Source organism: Salmo trutta, chromosome 8, assembly GCF_901001165.1.
Source record: "Salmo trutta chromosome 8, fSalTru1.1, whole genome shotgun sequence".
Taxonomy (NCBI): Eukaryota; Metazoa; Chordata; class Actinopteri; order Salmoniformes; family Salmonidae; genus Salmo; species Salmo trutta.
In genome coordinates, this window is record NC_042964.1 from 4,659,288 (window position 1) to 4,674,594 (window position 15,307).

The window sequence follows — 15,307 nt, forward strand, 5'->3', positions numbered from 1 at the left end:
CCCCTCGACATGTTCTGGGAACAGCAGGTTTAACCCCCCCCTCGACATTTTCTGAGAACAGCAGGTTTACCCCCCCCCCCTCAACATGTTCTGGGAACAGCAGGTTTACCCCCCCCTCCCCCTCGACATGTTCTGGGAACAGCAGGTTTACCCCCCCTCGACATGTTCTGGGAACAGTAGGTTTGATGGTGATGTTGCGACAACTATCACCTGAGGAGGTCTGTGTTGAAATGGGGCCCTCTGTAGACAAATACAGTAACACATATACAAAACCTAAAGGAATACAACCATGGACAGTTTCCTGAGATTTTATTCTTCAAATGTGACAGTGTAGTTGAGTCTTACGGGGAAGTTGTACCATTCTCTGTTTGCTACCTCTTAAAATGCAGCTGTTTAGACCGCAAAACGGACATGGGCAAAGAATGAAAGAAAACACACTACAGACTCCATTATATTTTGTTTGTAATGATAACTACTGGGTGCTGGTAAGATTCTGAGCAGGCAGTTGTTGGGGCAGCCCGGTTGGGGCAGCGGCGCGGCGGGGTCCTGACACAGGGAGGTCCAGCAGGGCTTGGGCGGTCTGGGCGACCCGCGACAGACCCTCACCGTCCAGGATCAGCTGGCAGGGACACAGGGTGTCCTGGGGTGGGAAGAGAGACAGAAGTCACACACACTGTACATGATCATGTACATCTGATACAACCAAACTAATGACTTGTTAACCTGTAGTCAAAACAACCATAACGGTCACACAATCACAGTTACTTAAGGAGCAAAAACACACAGACGTCCACCATTCAACTTCAATACTTGTACACTCATGCACCACATCCACTGCATGCTGAAAACAAGGACCACACTACAAGAAGTACCCATTTCTTTATCCACCATGGAGCCCAAGATGGAGTGGAGACCATAGGGGAAGATAAAGGTACAAATTGGGCTTTTAAAAAAGTATTTTCTTGAATTCTCCCGTCCTCTCCTCCCATTTTTCTCAAATCATCAGTGGAAAACCTAGAGGACATACCCTTCCCGCTCAACTTTCAAAAGAGACGAGGGCTCTTTCTCAAATCGATCTTGCCTTGATTCCTCTCTCCTCAACTCTTCAAATCGTATTGGAGGTAAAAGGTTCAAAGTCCAATGCATTTTGAGAAGGAGAGGAATCGAGGAGAGATGAATTGAAAGAGCCCGAGAACGCAGTGGAGTTTGAGAGCAAATGGAATTCATTGGATAATATCTCAGTCAGTGGGTGGCGCTTGTGACCAGTGACACTTGAGCATCAAATAAAAGCCAATTCGTGTAGGGAGGTTCGGTAGAGGGGACTAAACACAGGCTGCAACGCAAGGTACCTGGTTCGATCTAATAAAGGAAAACTAAATTAGTGGAGGGTTCGAGAGGAGAGGACAAGGAATCGAGGAAAGACCTGAGAGCCCTGTAAATGTATCCACCTCTACTAACCCCAGTCCAAACATGCAGCGAGGGTGCAATCATTACCTCTGTTCTGTGAGCTGCTGCACAAACGTACCTTCTCCACTTAGAGGGCAGCACACAAATGACAGTAGTAAACCTGGTATCCACAGGGCAGAGCAGAGTTTGAAGCGCAGGGCAGAATGCACAAAAGCTTGACAGTAGGAATACAAGTTACAAAACAAAAAACATTTTAGCAGCAAAAAAGCCGACAACTTCAAAAGCAGACGATGACACTGGAAATGGTTAAATTCCTTATTTAATAATTTCATTACAGAGGAGAAAACTATAGATTTTATATAAACTCATTTAAATACATAGGTATGATATAAATATTACAAAATACAACAGTATTTCTGTTCAGTTAACATTTTAAAGAATAGAATTCATTTCTAAACCAGTGAATAATGGTGGTGGTTCCACCTTTTTTTTAGTTTCTTTTTATAAAAAAACTCATTTTGGTTGAAATATTTAAATCGCAAATGCAATTCCAACAACGACTGACTGTGGTTATGCGCCAAAAATGATGTAACAGAGAAGAGAGAGGAAATGGGTAATTTCTACATGTCCCTTCAGGACACGGGAGTAGAAGGATGACGAGTTGGAACCACCTAGCCTCGACCACCAAAATGGCCGCTCTTCTTGCCTACTTCATGCAAGGTGACTAAGCTCTATCAATATGCACACATCACCGTCCTATGAAAAAGTCCTGATTACAGTATTAGGATGACACCTCAGAGTAAGAGACACACCTCAAATACAAGGTGAAATGTTGCCTTCTATTTACATTGTGTGTGTGTGTGTGTGTGTGTGTAAAATGTATTACACCTCAGTATTTTTGACAATGGTGTCTTTTTGTAGGCACTAACTCAAAGCCTATGGGGGAAAACGGAAATGGCGTTAACACACAGGTCTTGTTCTATGAGAGAACCTTCATCGGTTAACGTCGCTTTGTGAATTTTGATTTATGTAGTAAAAACTCAGATAAACGCTTCATAATATCAGTTAGTTGACATGACTTTTCTCTCATAACCTTACGTGTTAACCCCTATTTCCTTCCCCATTCATTTGGACCATTGAAAAGGCTAAACGAACCAGACCACAAGCTGGCGAGCTCTATTAGCTTGGATATCCCACAGAGTTTTCACAGAGCACTCGGTAAGCTATGACTTAGCCTTACGCTGGAGAAAGCGGAGGCCTCAACAATGCACAAAATAAAATAGCTTCCCAAGAGTACCCACAGCAACATTGTACACAATAGGGCTGATGGGAAATGTAGTGCCTAAACTGTAAGAGCAGATCACATGACAGTTCAGACTTAAGTTAATTATCTGACTGATACGAGCTAACCATCATCTTTATCTAAATGTTTATTCGTGCGAGCTTTGGAGAAGTGGTCCCATTGAACGGCTAAGACCAGTAATCTGACTCAATCAGGAAGCAAATTAAACCAATTGATTTCAGTTAGCTTTTATCTATGAGGCCAATGCTCTTTCCCAAAGCACTGCAACAGACAGAAAAAAAGAAAAAAAACACAAAACAAATCTTTAAAAAATATAAATAAGACAAAAAAAATAATTTAATTAGTTGTTTACATTTTTACAAACATGAAGCACGTTAAGCCGGTGACCAAACAAACAGCAACAGCAAAAAGTAGTTACCATAAATCATTACAAGCTTGGAAATGTTTCTGTACCATCAGTTTTTAGACATAAAAGCATTGGGGATAGCAGTCGGTGTAATGTAGTGTAGCAACACAGCTCCCTGGTGGCCACAGTCGGACACGGCAGGCAGAAACCAGTGGAAGGTGTTGGTTAGTGAGCACTCTGACTGGCACTCAGTTACAACAGGCACGAATGGATTGGTCTCATTTCCCCAAAATGGCTTCCACGAGAATATGTCTTAATCCTTTCAACAAAATGTTGGAGTCTAGGTCACAAAATGTCCTCTTATTCGATAAACGTGGTCCTTTCCTGTTTTCTAATCGCCTCAAGGGTTACAACGGGTGTTCCCAATTCTCTGAGTACAGGGGTTTTCCCCTCACTGGAGACAGGACAGCGTGAGACAGAGACATCGTCAGACAGAGACATGCAGTGCATCCGAGGGATAAAGGCAGTCATGTTGGGAAGCCCTTTAGAAATATAAATGTGAGTGTTTCTGTATTAGAACTGTAATGGTTTAACTAAAATGTATTTCTCTGTTAATCATTCACATAGATTGTCAAGTTTCGAAGGGCCCTTTTATCTAAAGGGTATTTCAGACGACATAAATCTGGGCCAGAGCCAAACTCTCAACTTTAAAGGACATGAATTCAGTGGTTATTTTGTGAATCACATGGTTCCATGTTGTACGTACACACAGTGTGCTCTGCTGAGGCTGTGTGTGTACTGTCACGTTGTGTACATTTTGACAGCAGCTGTTAACGTTGGACGGGGCAGCTGACAGTCCATCCTGTGTTGTGAGGCCTGCCTCTCACCCGGCATACCTCATGCCAGGACAGCTGCGTGTGCGTGTGCGTGTGTGTGTGTGTGTGTGAGAGTGAATGTGTGTTTTTAGGGAATTCATGGTGGATTATTTAAGTCTGGGTTGTCTGTGAATGTTCGCATTAGGTGGTCAAATTCACATCAGTCCAAGTGCTCGCTCGCTCGCTCACACACACACACACACACACTACAGTGTAGAACAGAGTCCTCAGTATCTATGATACCAGATGGTAGTACAGTGTGTACAGCAGGATCATGACCAGGCTGTAGAAGACCAAGAAGCCCTCTGAGAGCAGTGAGGAGCAGGGGTTGTACAGGGTGTCCCTCTCCACCTCACATTTCACCAGGGCCTCCACACAGCGCAGCACAGCAGGCAGCTTACACAGATACACGTCAGACAACACACACACCTCCGTCTGATAGAGAGAGATGAATGGAAGATGGCAGATAACAGAGAGAGATGAATGGAAGATGACAGATAACAGAGAGAGATGAATGGAAGATGACAGATAACAGAGAGAGATGAATGGAAGATGACAGATAACAGAGAGAGATGAATGGAAGATGGCAGATAACAGAGAGAGATGAATGGAAGATGGCAGATAACAGAGAGAGATGAATGGAAGATGACAGATAACAGAGAGAGATGAATGGAAGATGACAGATAACAGAGAGAGATGAATGGAAGATGACAGAGAGAGATGAAGATGACATAACAGAGAGAGATGAAAATGACATAACAGAGAGACAAAGGCAAACATAATTAGCTTCAAGCACAGAAGGACAATGCAACAGGTAGCTAACAAAAACAGTTTGTAAAGCATAACTGGATCATCTCAGAGCTGAGAAAAATACTAACATACGTGACCAAGGGGACAACATGACATGTGATGAACCATAGAAAGAACAAAAGGAGGAAATAAAGGGAGGAAAGAGTCCTTACCTCAGGGACCCCCAGCCTACGGCAGGCAGAGATGAAGTTCTCCACGTTGAGACGACACTTGGCCGTGCTCAGCTTGGGCTGAAGGGACAGAGAGACCGAACATCAGGCAGAGTCAACCACACAGTCTCACAGACAGACACATCATCAAAACAAATACCATATTGTTCACTTTTTGATCAAATCAAGTCCCGGTCTATTTATTTATTTATCCTAAACTGAGTAGAATTTTACAGTAGGTGTCTGGAATTGGCTTACCACTGCTGGGGAGGGAATGTGGATGATGGACACAGCGCGAGGCCGCACGTGATTGGCCAGCTGGCAGAGGACCGTTCCATTGGACAACGCCTCACCTAGATCCTCTGGCAGGACGGTCTTTAACCTCGACTCCAGAGTCTGACAGAGATGGACGGGGCAGAGAGAAATACAGAGATGGAGGGAGAAAGAGAGATGGAGGGTGAGAGATAGATACAGAGAGATGGAGATAAATAAATAAATACAACCTATATTTATTTTCCCTTTTGTACTTTAACTATTTGCACATCATTACAACACTATATATAGACATTTGACATTTGAAATGTCTTTATTCTTTTGGAACTTTTGTGAGTGTAATGTTTACTGTTCATGTTTTAATCCATTTCACTTGCTTTGGCAATGTTAACATATATGTTTCCCATGCCAATAAAAAGCCCCTTAAATGGACAGAGTATAAGTGGAGAGGCATTAAAGAGACAGAAGAGATAAGGTAGGAGGTAAACCGTACCTTGCGTAGCTGTACTACATCTGGTCTCAACACGGAGCGAGACTCAGAGCGGCCTGCCTCTACCAGACTCTGTGTGGAGCCTGAGATGGAGAACTGACTCTTGACGCTGCAGCGGGATGAGGTGCGGAACAGGAAACTGTTGGGTTTCTGACTCAGGCCTGGCGGGGACGACGTCTTGGGAGACGACGGAACGTCTGATAAACACACACACGTTGTGTTAACTAACATCGGTGTTGTCTGTACTAGGAGATAGGAGATGACAGGTGAACTGTATTGGTGTGTACCTGATCGGCTAACAGAGCGCTGAACTGGTGACGTATGAGACAGTGACATCTGATCTGCACTCTGTTGAAGGGGAAGTGACATGATTTACATCAGGTGTGGATTATACAGCCTGGGTGCCAGTCAGACATGATTTACATCAGGTGTGGATTATACAGCCTGGGTGCCAGTCATAAACATGATTTACATCAGGTGTGGATTATACAGCCTGGGTGCCAGTCATAAACATGATTTACATCAGGTGTGGATTATACAGCCTGGGTGCCAGTCAGACATGATTTACATCAGGTGTGGATTATACAGCCTGGGTGCCAGTCAGACATGATTTACATCAGGTGTGGATTATACAGCCTGGGTGCCAGTCAGACATGATTTACATCAGGTGTGGATTATACAGCCTGGGTGCCAGTCAGACATGATTTACATCAGGTGTGGATTATACAGCCTGGGTGCCAGTCAGACATGATTTACATCAGGTGTGGATTATACAGCCTGGGTGCCAGTCAGACATGATTTACATCAGGTGTGGATTATACAGCCTGGGTGCCAGTCAGACATGATTTACATCAGGTGTGGATTATACAGCCTGGGTGCCAGTCAGACATGATTTATATCAGGTGTGGATTATACAGCCTGGGTGCCAGTCATAAACATGATTTACATCAGGTGTGGATTATACAGCCTGGGTGCCAGTCAGACATGATTAACATCAGGTGTGGATTATACAGCCTGGGTGCCAGTCAGACATGATTTACATCAGGTGTGGATTATACAGCCTGGGTGCCAGTCAGACATGATTTACATCAGGTGTGGATTATACAGCCTGGGTGCCAGTCAGACATGATTTACATCAGGTGTGGATTATACAGCCTGGGTGCCAGTCAGACATGATTAACATCAGGTGTGGATTATACAGCCTGGGTGCCAGTCAGACATGATTTACATCAGGTGTGGATTATACAGCCTGGGTGCCAGTCAGACATGATTTACATCAGGTGTGGATTATACAGCCTGGGTGCCAGTCAGACATGATTTATATCAGGTGTGGATTATACAGCCTGGGTGCCAGTCATAGACATGATTTACATCAGGTGTGGATTATACAGCCTGGGTGCCAGTCAGACATGATTTATATCAGGTGTGGATTATACAGCCTGGGTGCCAGTCATAGACATGATTTACATCAGGTGTGGATTATACAGCCTGGGTGCCAGTCAGACATGATTTACATCAGGTGTGGATTATACAGCCTGGGTGCCAGTCAGACATGATTTACATCAGGTGTGGATTATACAGCCTGGGTGCCAGTCAGACATGATTTACATCAGGTGTGGATTATACAGCCTGGGTGCCAGTCAGACATGATTTATATCAGGTGTGGATTATACAGCCTGGGTGCCAGTCATAGACATGATTTACATCAGGTGTGGATTATACAGCCTGGGTGCCAGTCAGACATGATTTATATCAGGTGTGGATTATACAGCCTGGGTGCCAGTCATAGACATGATTTACATCAGGTGTGGATTATACAGCCTGGGTGCCAGTCAGACATGATTTATATCAGGTGTGGATTATACAGCCTGGGTGCCAGTCATAGACATGATTTACATCAGGTGTGGATTATACAGCCTGGGTGCCAGTCAGACATGATTTACATCAGGTGTGGATTATACAGCCTGGGTGCCAGTCAGACATGATTTACATCAGGTGTGGATTATACAGCCTGGGTGCCAGTCAGACATGATTTATATCAGGTGTGGATTATACAGCCTGGGTGCCAGTCATAGACATGATTTACATCAGGTGTGGATTATACAGCCTGGGTGCCAGTCAGACATGATTTATATCAGGTGTGGATTATACAGCCTGGGTGCCAGTCATAGACATGATTTACATCAGGTGTGGATTATACAGCCTGGGTGCCAGTCAGACATGATTTATATCAGGTGTGGATTATACAGCCTGGGTGCCAGTCATAGACATGATTTACATCAGGTGTGGATTATACAGCCTGGGTGCCAGTCAGACATGATTTACATCAGGTGTGGATTATACAGCCTGGGTGCCAGTCAGACATGATTTATATCAGGTGTGGATTATACAGCCTGGGTGCCAGTCATAGACATGATTTACATCAGGTGTGGATTATACAGCCTGGGTGCCAGTCAGACATGATTTATATCAGGTGTGGATTATACAGCCTGGGTGCCAGTCAGACATGATTTACATCAGGTGTGGATTATACAGCCTGGGTGCCAGTCATAAACATGATTTATATCAGGTGTGGATTATTAAGCCTGGGTGCCAGTCATAGACATGATTTACATCAGGTGTGGATTATACAGCCTGGGTGCCAGTCATAAACATGATTTACATCAGGTGTGGATTATACAGCCTGGGTGCCAGTCAGACATGATTAACATCAGGTGTGGATTATACAGCCTGGGTGCCAGTCAGACATGATTAACATCAGGTGTGGATTATACAGCCTGGGTGCCAGTCATAGACATGATTTACATCAGGTGTGGATTATACAGCCTGGGTGCCAGTCATAAACATGATTTACATCAGGTGTGGATTATACAGCCTGGGTGCCAGTCAGACATGATTTATATCAGGTGTGGATTATACAGCCTGGGTGCCAGTCAGACATGATTTACATCAGGTGTGGATTATACAGCCTGGGTGCCAGTCAGACATGATTTACATCAGGTGTGGATTATACAGCCTGGGTGCCAGTCAGACATGATTTATATCAGGTGTGGATTATACAGCCTGGGTGCCAGTCAGACATGATTAACATCAGGTGTGGATTATACAGCCTGGGTGCCAGTCATAAACATGATTAACATCAGGTGTGGATTATACAGCCTGGGTGCCAGTCATAAACATGATTTACATCAGGTGTGGATTATACAGCCTGGGTGCCAGTCAGACATGATTTACATCAGGTGTGGATTATACAGCCTGGGTGCCAGTCAGACATGATTTATATCAGGTGTGGATTATACAGCCTGGGTGCCAGTCATAAACATGATTTACATCAGGTGTGGATTATACAGCCTGGGTGACAGTCTGTTTGTGCTATCATGCACCCTGTCACATGTTTGGCTTGAAAATGACAGCAAATGAGTTGGGCAAGAGCACAAAAGACCCGGGGCCGGGCTATAGGAGGAGGGGCCGACGACCTGGGACCCGGGCTATAGGAGGAGACAACAGATCCGGGACCGGGCTACAGGAGGAGGAGCCGACAGCCCGGGACCCGGGCTACAGGAGGAGGAGCCGACAGCCCGGGACCCGGGCTACAGGAGGAGGAGCCGACGGCCCGGGACCCGGCTACAGGAGGAGGAGCCGACGGCCCGGGCTACAGGAGGAGCCGACGGCCCGGGACCCGGGCTACAGGAGGAGGAGCCGACGGCCCGGGACCGGGCTATAGAAGGAGACAACAGATCTGGGACCGGGCTATAGGAGGAGACAACAGATCTGGGACCAGGCTATAGGAGGAGACAACAGATCTGGGACCGGGCTATAGGAGGAGACAACAGATCTGGGACCAGGCTATAGGAGGAGACAACAGATCTGGGACCAGGCTATAGGAGGAGACAACAGATCTGGGACCAGGCTATAGGAGGAGACAACAGATCTGGGACCAGGCTATAGGAGGAGACAACAGATCTGGGACCAGGCTATAGGAGGAGACAACAGATCTGGGACCAGGCTATAGGAGGAGACAACAGATCTGGGACCAGGCTATAGGAGGAGACAACAGATCTGGGACCAGGCTATAGGAGGAGACAACAGATCTGGGACCAGGCTATAGGAGGAGACAACAGATCTGGGACCAGGCTATTGGAGGAGACAACAGATCTGGGACCAGGCTATTGGAGGAGACAACAGATCTGGGACCAGGCTATAGGAGGAGACTACAGATCTGGGACCAGGCTATAGGAGGAGACTACAGATCTGGGACCAGGCTATAGGAGGAGACTACAGATCTGGGACCAGGCTATAGGAGGAGACTACAGATCTGGGACCAGGCTATAGGAGGAGACAACAGATCTGGGACCAGGCTATAGGAGGAGACAACAGATCTGGGACCAGGCTATAGGAGACAACAGATCTGGGACCAGGCTATAGGAGGAGACAACAGATCTGGGACCAGGCTATAGGAGGAGACAACAGATCTGAGACCAGACTATAGGAGGAGGCAACAGATCTGGGACCAGGCTATAGAAGGAGACAACAGATCTGGGACCAGGCTATAGAAGGAGACAACAGATCTGGGACCAGGCTATGAATTATACTGCTGATACTAAATAGTGACACAATACCCATCAAGACAAAAATAAAGTAAAAAAATATATATATTACAAGAGAGATGAAAGTATAAAGAGTTGGCTGAAAGACTGACCGCACATCGTTGCCTGAGCCCGTTCTGGGAGTGGATGTTCTCTGGTGAGCTACCACTAGGGGGAGACAGAGCACATTCAGAAAGAAAATACTCAAATCAGGCACTGTGCACACGCATCTGCTGCTAAACAACATAACAGGAGCTTTGACTAAAGGAAAGACGCCTGCGCTTAGACAGGCAGACCCATTCTGATCTTTTACCAACTAATTGGTCTTTTGACCAATCAGATCAGCTCTGAAAAATATCTGATGTGATTGGTGCAAAGACCAACTGCTGGAAGAAAAAAAATCAGAATTGGCTGCCTGACAAAATGCAGCCTAAATTAACATTTCACACGTCGCATGCTTCAATTCAGGCAGGAAAAGTGTTCTCTCACTCCCTGGACTAGCTTGGTTCATGTAAGATTTAAGGTCTCTTACCTCGAGCTACCTCCTGTCTGTGACAGCGTCGCCACATGACTTCCTGTTTTGGCCGTTGTAATCTTCAGTAAACTGGAAGGAGATGTTTAGAAATCAGATATGAAATGGAAAGGTGGTTGTTTCCATATAAAGTTGTCTACAACTGTTCGACGTTTGAAATATTCACACCATAAGTCCATCACCACACACAAGTTGACTAGCAGCTGGTTCTTAGATAAGTTGTTACAATGACCTTAAAAAAAATCTAAACTTTAATTGGGGTGGGATCTTGTTATATTTTGTTGTACCAACTCTGTTGATTATCCTGTTTACATTTTTTAAATAAAGACACTTTGATCATAGCTTTTTAAAGTATATGGTTTGTGTCCAGCCTTAACAGCCAGCTTCCATTGTAGAAAGGATCCCTCCCCATCCGTTGTCTCTGACCTGCCTGCTGCTACTGCGTCCTCTCTCCCCCTCTCCCCATCCGTTGTCTCTGACCCGCCTGCTGCTATTGGGTCCTCTCTCCTCCCGTTGTCTCTGACCCGCCTGCTGCTACTGGGTCCTCTCTCCCCACCAGTTGTCTCTGACCCGCCTGCTGCTACTGGGTCCTCTCCCCCCCTCTCCCCACCCGTTGTCTCTGACCCGCCTGCTGCTACTGGGTCCTCTCTCCCTCCTCACCCGTTGTCTCTGGCCGTGTGGTCTCTCTGCTGATGGATTCTCTCTCTCTCCTGCCAGATGAGCAGGGTACCTGGTCTCCTCCTCTCCTCCAGGGTGGGACTGGAGGGGGACGGGTGCGACAGCCCCCCTCCTACCTCCACACTGACAGTAGACCTGGGGGGGAAGAGAGAGAGACAGAAGGATATGGAGAAAGAGGGTGAGCGTATAAAAAGCACAGTGAAAGAGGGGTGGAAGGTATCAAAAAAAAAAAAAAGAGGGGTGGCTGGGGGAGGGGCTGGCTGGGGGGGGGCTGGCTGGGGGGGGGAAGGGGCTGGCTGGGGGGGGGAAGGGGCTGGCTGGGGGGGAAGGGGCTGGCTGGGGGGGGAAGGGGCTGGCTGGGGGGGGAAGGGGCTGGCTGGGGGGGGAAGGGGCTGGCTGGGGGGGGGAAGGGGCTGGCTGGGGGGGGGAAGGGGCTGGCTGGGGGGGGAAGGGGCTGGCTGGGGGGGGGAAGGGGCTGGCTGGGGGGGGGGAAGGGGCTGGCTGGGGGGGGGGAAGGGGCTGGCTGGGGGGGGAAGGGGCTGGCTGGGGGGGGGGGGGTTCCTCTGGTTGGGTCAGTCAGTGGTGTTAGTAATGGGAACCGCAGTCTGTTGACTTTTCCCAGCTCCTCAAACACTCCCTGAGAGAGGCTGACCTTGTAAAACAAGGCAGGGAGAGAGTGTGATCAAAAGACTATCTGTCCTTTTCAATCTGAAAACACTGACGGGCGGTTGCTGTGTATGAGACTGTGTACACATAGCCAGCCAGTCAAAACTGCTGAATCCGCAGTGAAACTGTTGCAGGAACACAGTCGAATATACAATTGGCAACGACACACACACAAACATCACGATCACACACCCTTGTGGTTACACGGCTGAGAGTGAGGTATCCTTGTGCAGTATCAATGGTCTGTGTGTGTGTGTGTGTGTGTGTGCCACAGGAGGCTGGTGAGGGTAGGACAGCTCATAATAAAAGTCCGCAACGGAGTAAATGGAACGGCATCAAACACCTGGAAACCATGGATTTGATGTTGCTTATATCATTCCACTCACTACCATGAGCCAGTCCTCCCCAATTAAGGTGCGTGTGTGCGTGTGTGTGTGTGTGTGTGTGTGTGTGTGTGTGTGTGTCTCACCTGCTTCTAGAAGAGTCTTGTGTTTGGGGTGGTGGTGAGGATTCCTCTGCGTTCTCCTGAGAACACCACCATATCATTGTTACATATACATCTGCTCTTCATAAGATGTTTATAAAAACACATTAAAAAAATTACTTTATAAGCATTCATAAAGGTGTCCTCCTAACCTGCGGGGGCGCTGTGAGGGGGGGAGTGGGACGATTCGTCCTGCTGTCTTCTTTCTCCTCGGTGACGCTGCGGTCTATGAAATCCACCTGCTTGGCCTCCCCATTCACTGTGAAAACCAAGAAAAGAGAGAGGAAAGAGGAGGAGAGATATTACAGAATGTCTGAGGATATGACCAAGATTTAGAAGAAGAACAAAGCGCCGTCTGTCTCTATTCCTGTTTTGTTACAATAAGCATGTCCCTTTCCTCAGTGAGTGTGCTTATGGGGAGGCAGGTAGCCTAGTGGTTAGAGCATTGGGCCAGTAACCAGCAGGTAGCCTAGTGGTTAGAGCGTTGGGTCAGTAACCAGCAGGTAGCCTAGTGGTTAGAGCATTGGGTCAGTAACCAGCAGGTAGCCTAGTGGTTAGAGCGTTGGGCCAGTAACCAGCAGGTAACCTAGTGGTTAGAGCGTTGGGTCAGTAACCATCAGGTAGCCTAGTGGTTAGAGTGTTGGGTCAGTAACCAGCAGGTAGCCTAGAGGTTAGAGCGTTGGGTCAGTAACCATCAGGTAACCTAGTGGTTAGAGCGTTGGGTCAGTAACCAGCAGGTAGCCTAGTGGTTAGAGCGTTGGGCCAGTAACCAGCAGGTAGCCTAGTGGTTAGAGCGTTGGGTCAGTAACCAGCAGGTAGCCTAGAGGTTAGAGCGTTGGGTCAGTAACCAGCAGGTAGCCTAGTGGTTAGAGCATTGGGCCAGTAACCAGCAGGTAGCCTAGTGGTTAGAGCGTTGGGTCAGTAACCAGCAGGGAGCCTAGTGGTTAGAGCGTTGGGTCAGTAACCAGCAGGTAGCCTAGTGGTTAGAGCGTTGGGTCAGTAACCAGCAGGTAGCCTAGTGGTTAGAGCGTTGGGCCAGTAACCAGCAGGTAGCCTAGTGGTTAGAGCGTTGGACCAGTAACCAGCAGGTAGCCTAGTGGTTAGAGCATTGGGTCAGTAACCAGCAGGTAGCCTAGTGGTTAGAGCGTTGGGCCAGTAACCAGCAGGTAGCCTAGTGGTTAGAGCGTTGGACCAGTAACCAGCAGGTAGCCTAGAGGTTAGAGCGTTGGGTCAGTAACCAGCAGGTAGCCTAGTGGTTAGAGCATTGGGTCAGTAACCAGCAGGTAGCCTAGAGGTTAGAGCGTTGGGTCAGTAACCAGCAGGTAGCCTAGTGGTTAGAGTGTTGGGTCAGTAACCAGCAGGTAGCCTAGTGGTTAGAGCGTTGGGTCAGTAACCAGCAGGTAGCCTAGAGGTTAGAGCGTTGGGCCAGTAACCAGCAGGTAGCCTAGTGGTTAGAGCGTTGGGTCAGTAACCAGCAGGTAGCCTAGTGGTTAGAGCGTTGGGCCAGTAACCAGCAGGTAGCCTAGTGGTTAGAGCGTTGGGTCAGTAACCAGCAGGTAGCCTAGTGGTTAGAGCGTTGGGTCAGTAACCAGCAGGTAGCCTAGTGGTTAGAGCGTTGGGTCAGTAACCATCAGGTAGCCTAGTGGTTAGAGCGTTGGGTCAGTAACCAGCAGGTAGCCTAGTGGTTAGAGCGTTGGGTCAGTAACCAGCAGGTAGCCTAGTGGTTAGAGCGTTGGGTCAGTAACCATCAGGTAGCCTAGTGGTTAGAGCGTTGGACCAGTAACCGAAAGGTTGCTGGATGGAATCCCCGAGTTGACAAGGTAAAAAAATCTGTCGTTCTGCCCCTGAGCGAGGCAGTTAACCCACTGTTCTCCGGGTACATTTCAGTTGTACAATACATTTGTCATGGTTTTGAAGGGTGTATCAATGCTGTGAATCTTGATTAGAGGACATGAACCACTAGATAGCATCACAAGGAGACCAGTCAGAAATAAAACCCATTGATTCTCCGGTGACTGTATTTTAGCCCATTTTCCCCCCCAGACACAGATTTTAAATGGAGAATCTCCATTGAGAACGCTTTGCAGTCCAGCAGTAATAGCTAAATCTGTGTCTGAGAAGATGGACCGTAATGTCTAATGGTTGTAAGGGGTTAGTGCTTGGCCGTAATAAAAGCCTGTATCTCTGACCGGACCAGGGTGTGTGACTAACTGATGTTATAATGTGTGATAGTTTAAAGGGGGTTAGTTTAAAGGGGGTTAGTTTAAAGGGGGTTAGTTAGAGTCCACTGCTCACCCGTGTTTGGGGTCTCTGTGAGGGAAGAGTCGTCGTCCTCCACCTCTTCCTCCAGGTTCCTCTGGTCTCTGGTGAGCTCAGCAATACGCAGGGACCTCTCTGAGAAGTCATCTGCAGACTGGAGACACAGATAGGGAAGGAGAAAGTGGGACAAGTAGGTCTGACACATTTGACCTTTTGTAAGGTTTAAGACATCTGTAGAAAAACGTCTACTTGATTTAAGGCCAATCATTACGACAGATAGTAGTACCACTGTTCTTCACGCAAGGTACACACACACACACACACACACACACACACACACACAGATAATTGCAAGTTAGTAACAACAAATTAACCGTTAGGCTGTCTCACCTCGTTCCCAGACCATCTCTTGCTGCCGCTGTCTACACTGTTGAAGCCAGAGTCCAAAC

The 15,307-nt window shown here is 47.3% G+C and overlaps 1 protein-coding gene across 1 annotated transcript in view; it reads right to left on the reverse strand.

The window, feature by feature from the left end:
• Nucleotides 1–292: 292 nt before the first annotated feature.
• The window catches only part of lrch4 (leucine-rich repeats and calponin homology (CH) domain containing 4), a 24,150-nt gene continuing 9,135 nt past the window's right edge, over nucleotides 293–15,307 (reverse strand). The window contains exons 5-16 of the mRNA XM_029759773.1: nucleotides 15,249–15,307; nucleotides 14,895–15,012; nucleotides 12,752–12,858; nucleotides 12,585–12,640; nucleotides 11,432–11,584; nucleotides 10,772–10,843; nucleotides 10,353–10,407; nucleotides 5,941–6,001; nucleotides 5,657–5,850; nucleotides 5,149–5,286; nucleotides 4,894–4,971; nucleotides 293–640 (exon numbers count right to left, since the gene is read on the reverse strand). The exon at nucleotides 15,249–15,307 is cut by the window's right edge and continues 38 nt beyond it. Coding sequence (XP_029615633.1) covers nucleotides 473–640; nucleotides 4,894–4,971; nucleotides 5,149–5,286; nucleotides 5,657–5,850; nucleotides 5,941–6,001; nucleotides 10,353–10,407; nucleotides 10,772–10,843; nucleotides 11,432–11,584; nucleotides 12,585–12,640; nucleotides 12,752–12,858; nucleotides 14,895–15,012; nucleotides 15,249–15,307 — 1,259 coding nt within the window. The 3' untranslated portion in view covers nucleotides 293–472. The remainder of the gene's footprint in view (nucleotides 641–4,893; nucleotides 4,972–5,148; nucleotides 5,287–5,656; nucleotides 5,851–5,940; nucleotides 6,002–10,352; nucleotides 10,408–10,771; nucleotides 10,844–11,431; nucleotides 11,585–12,584; nucleotides 12,641–12,751; nucleotides 12,859–14,894; nucleotides 15,013–15,248) is intronic.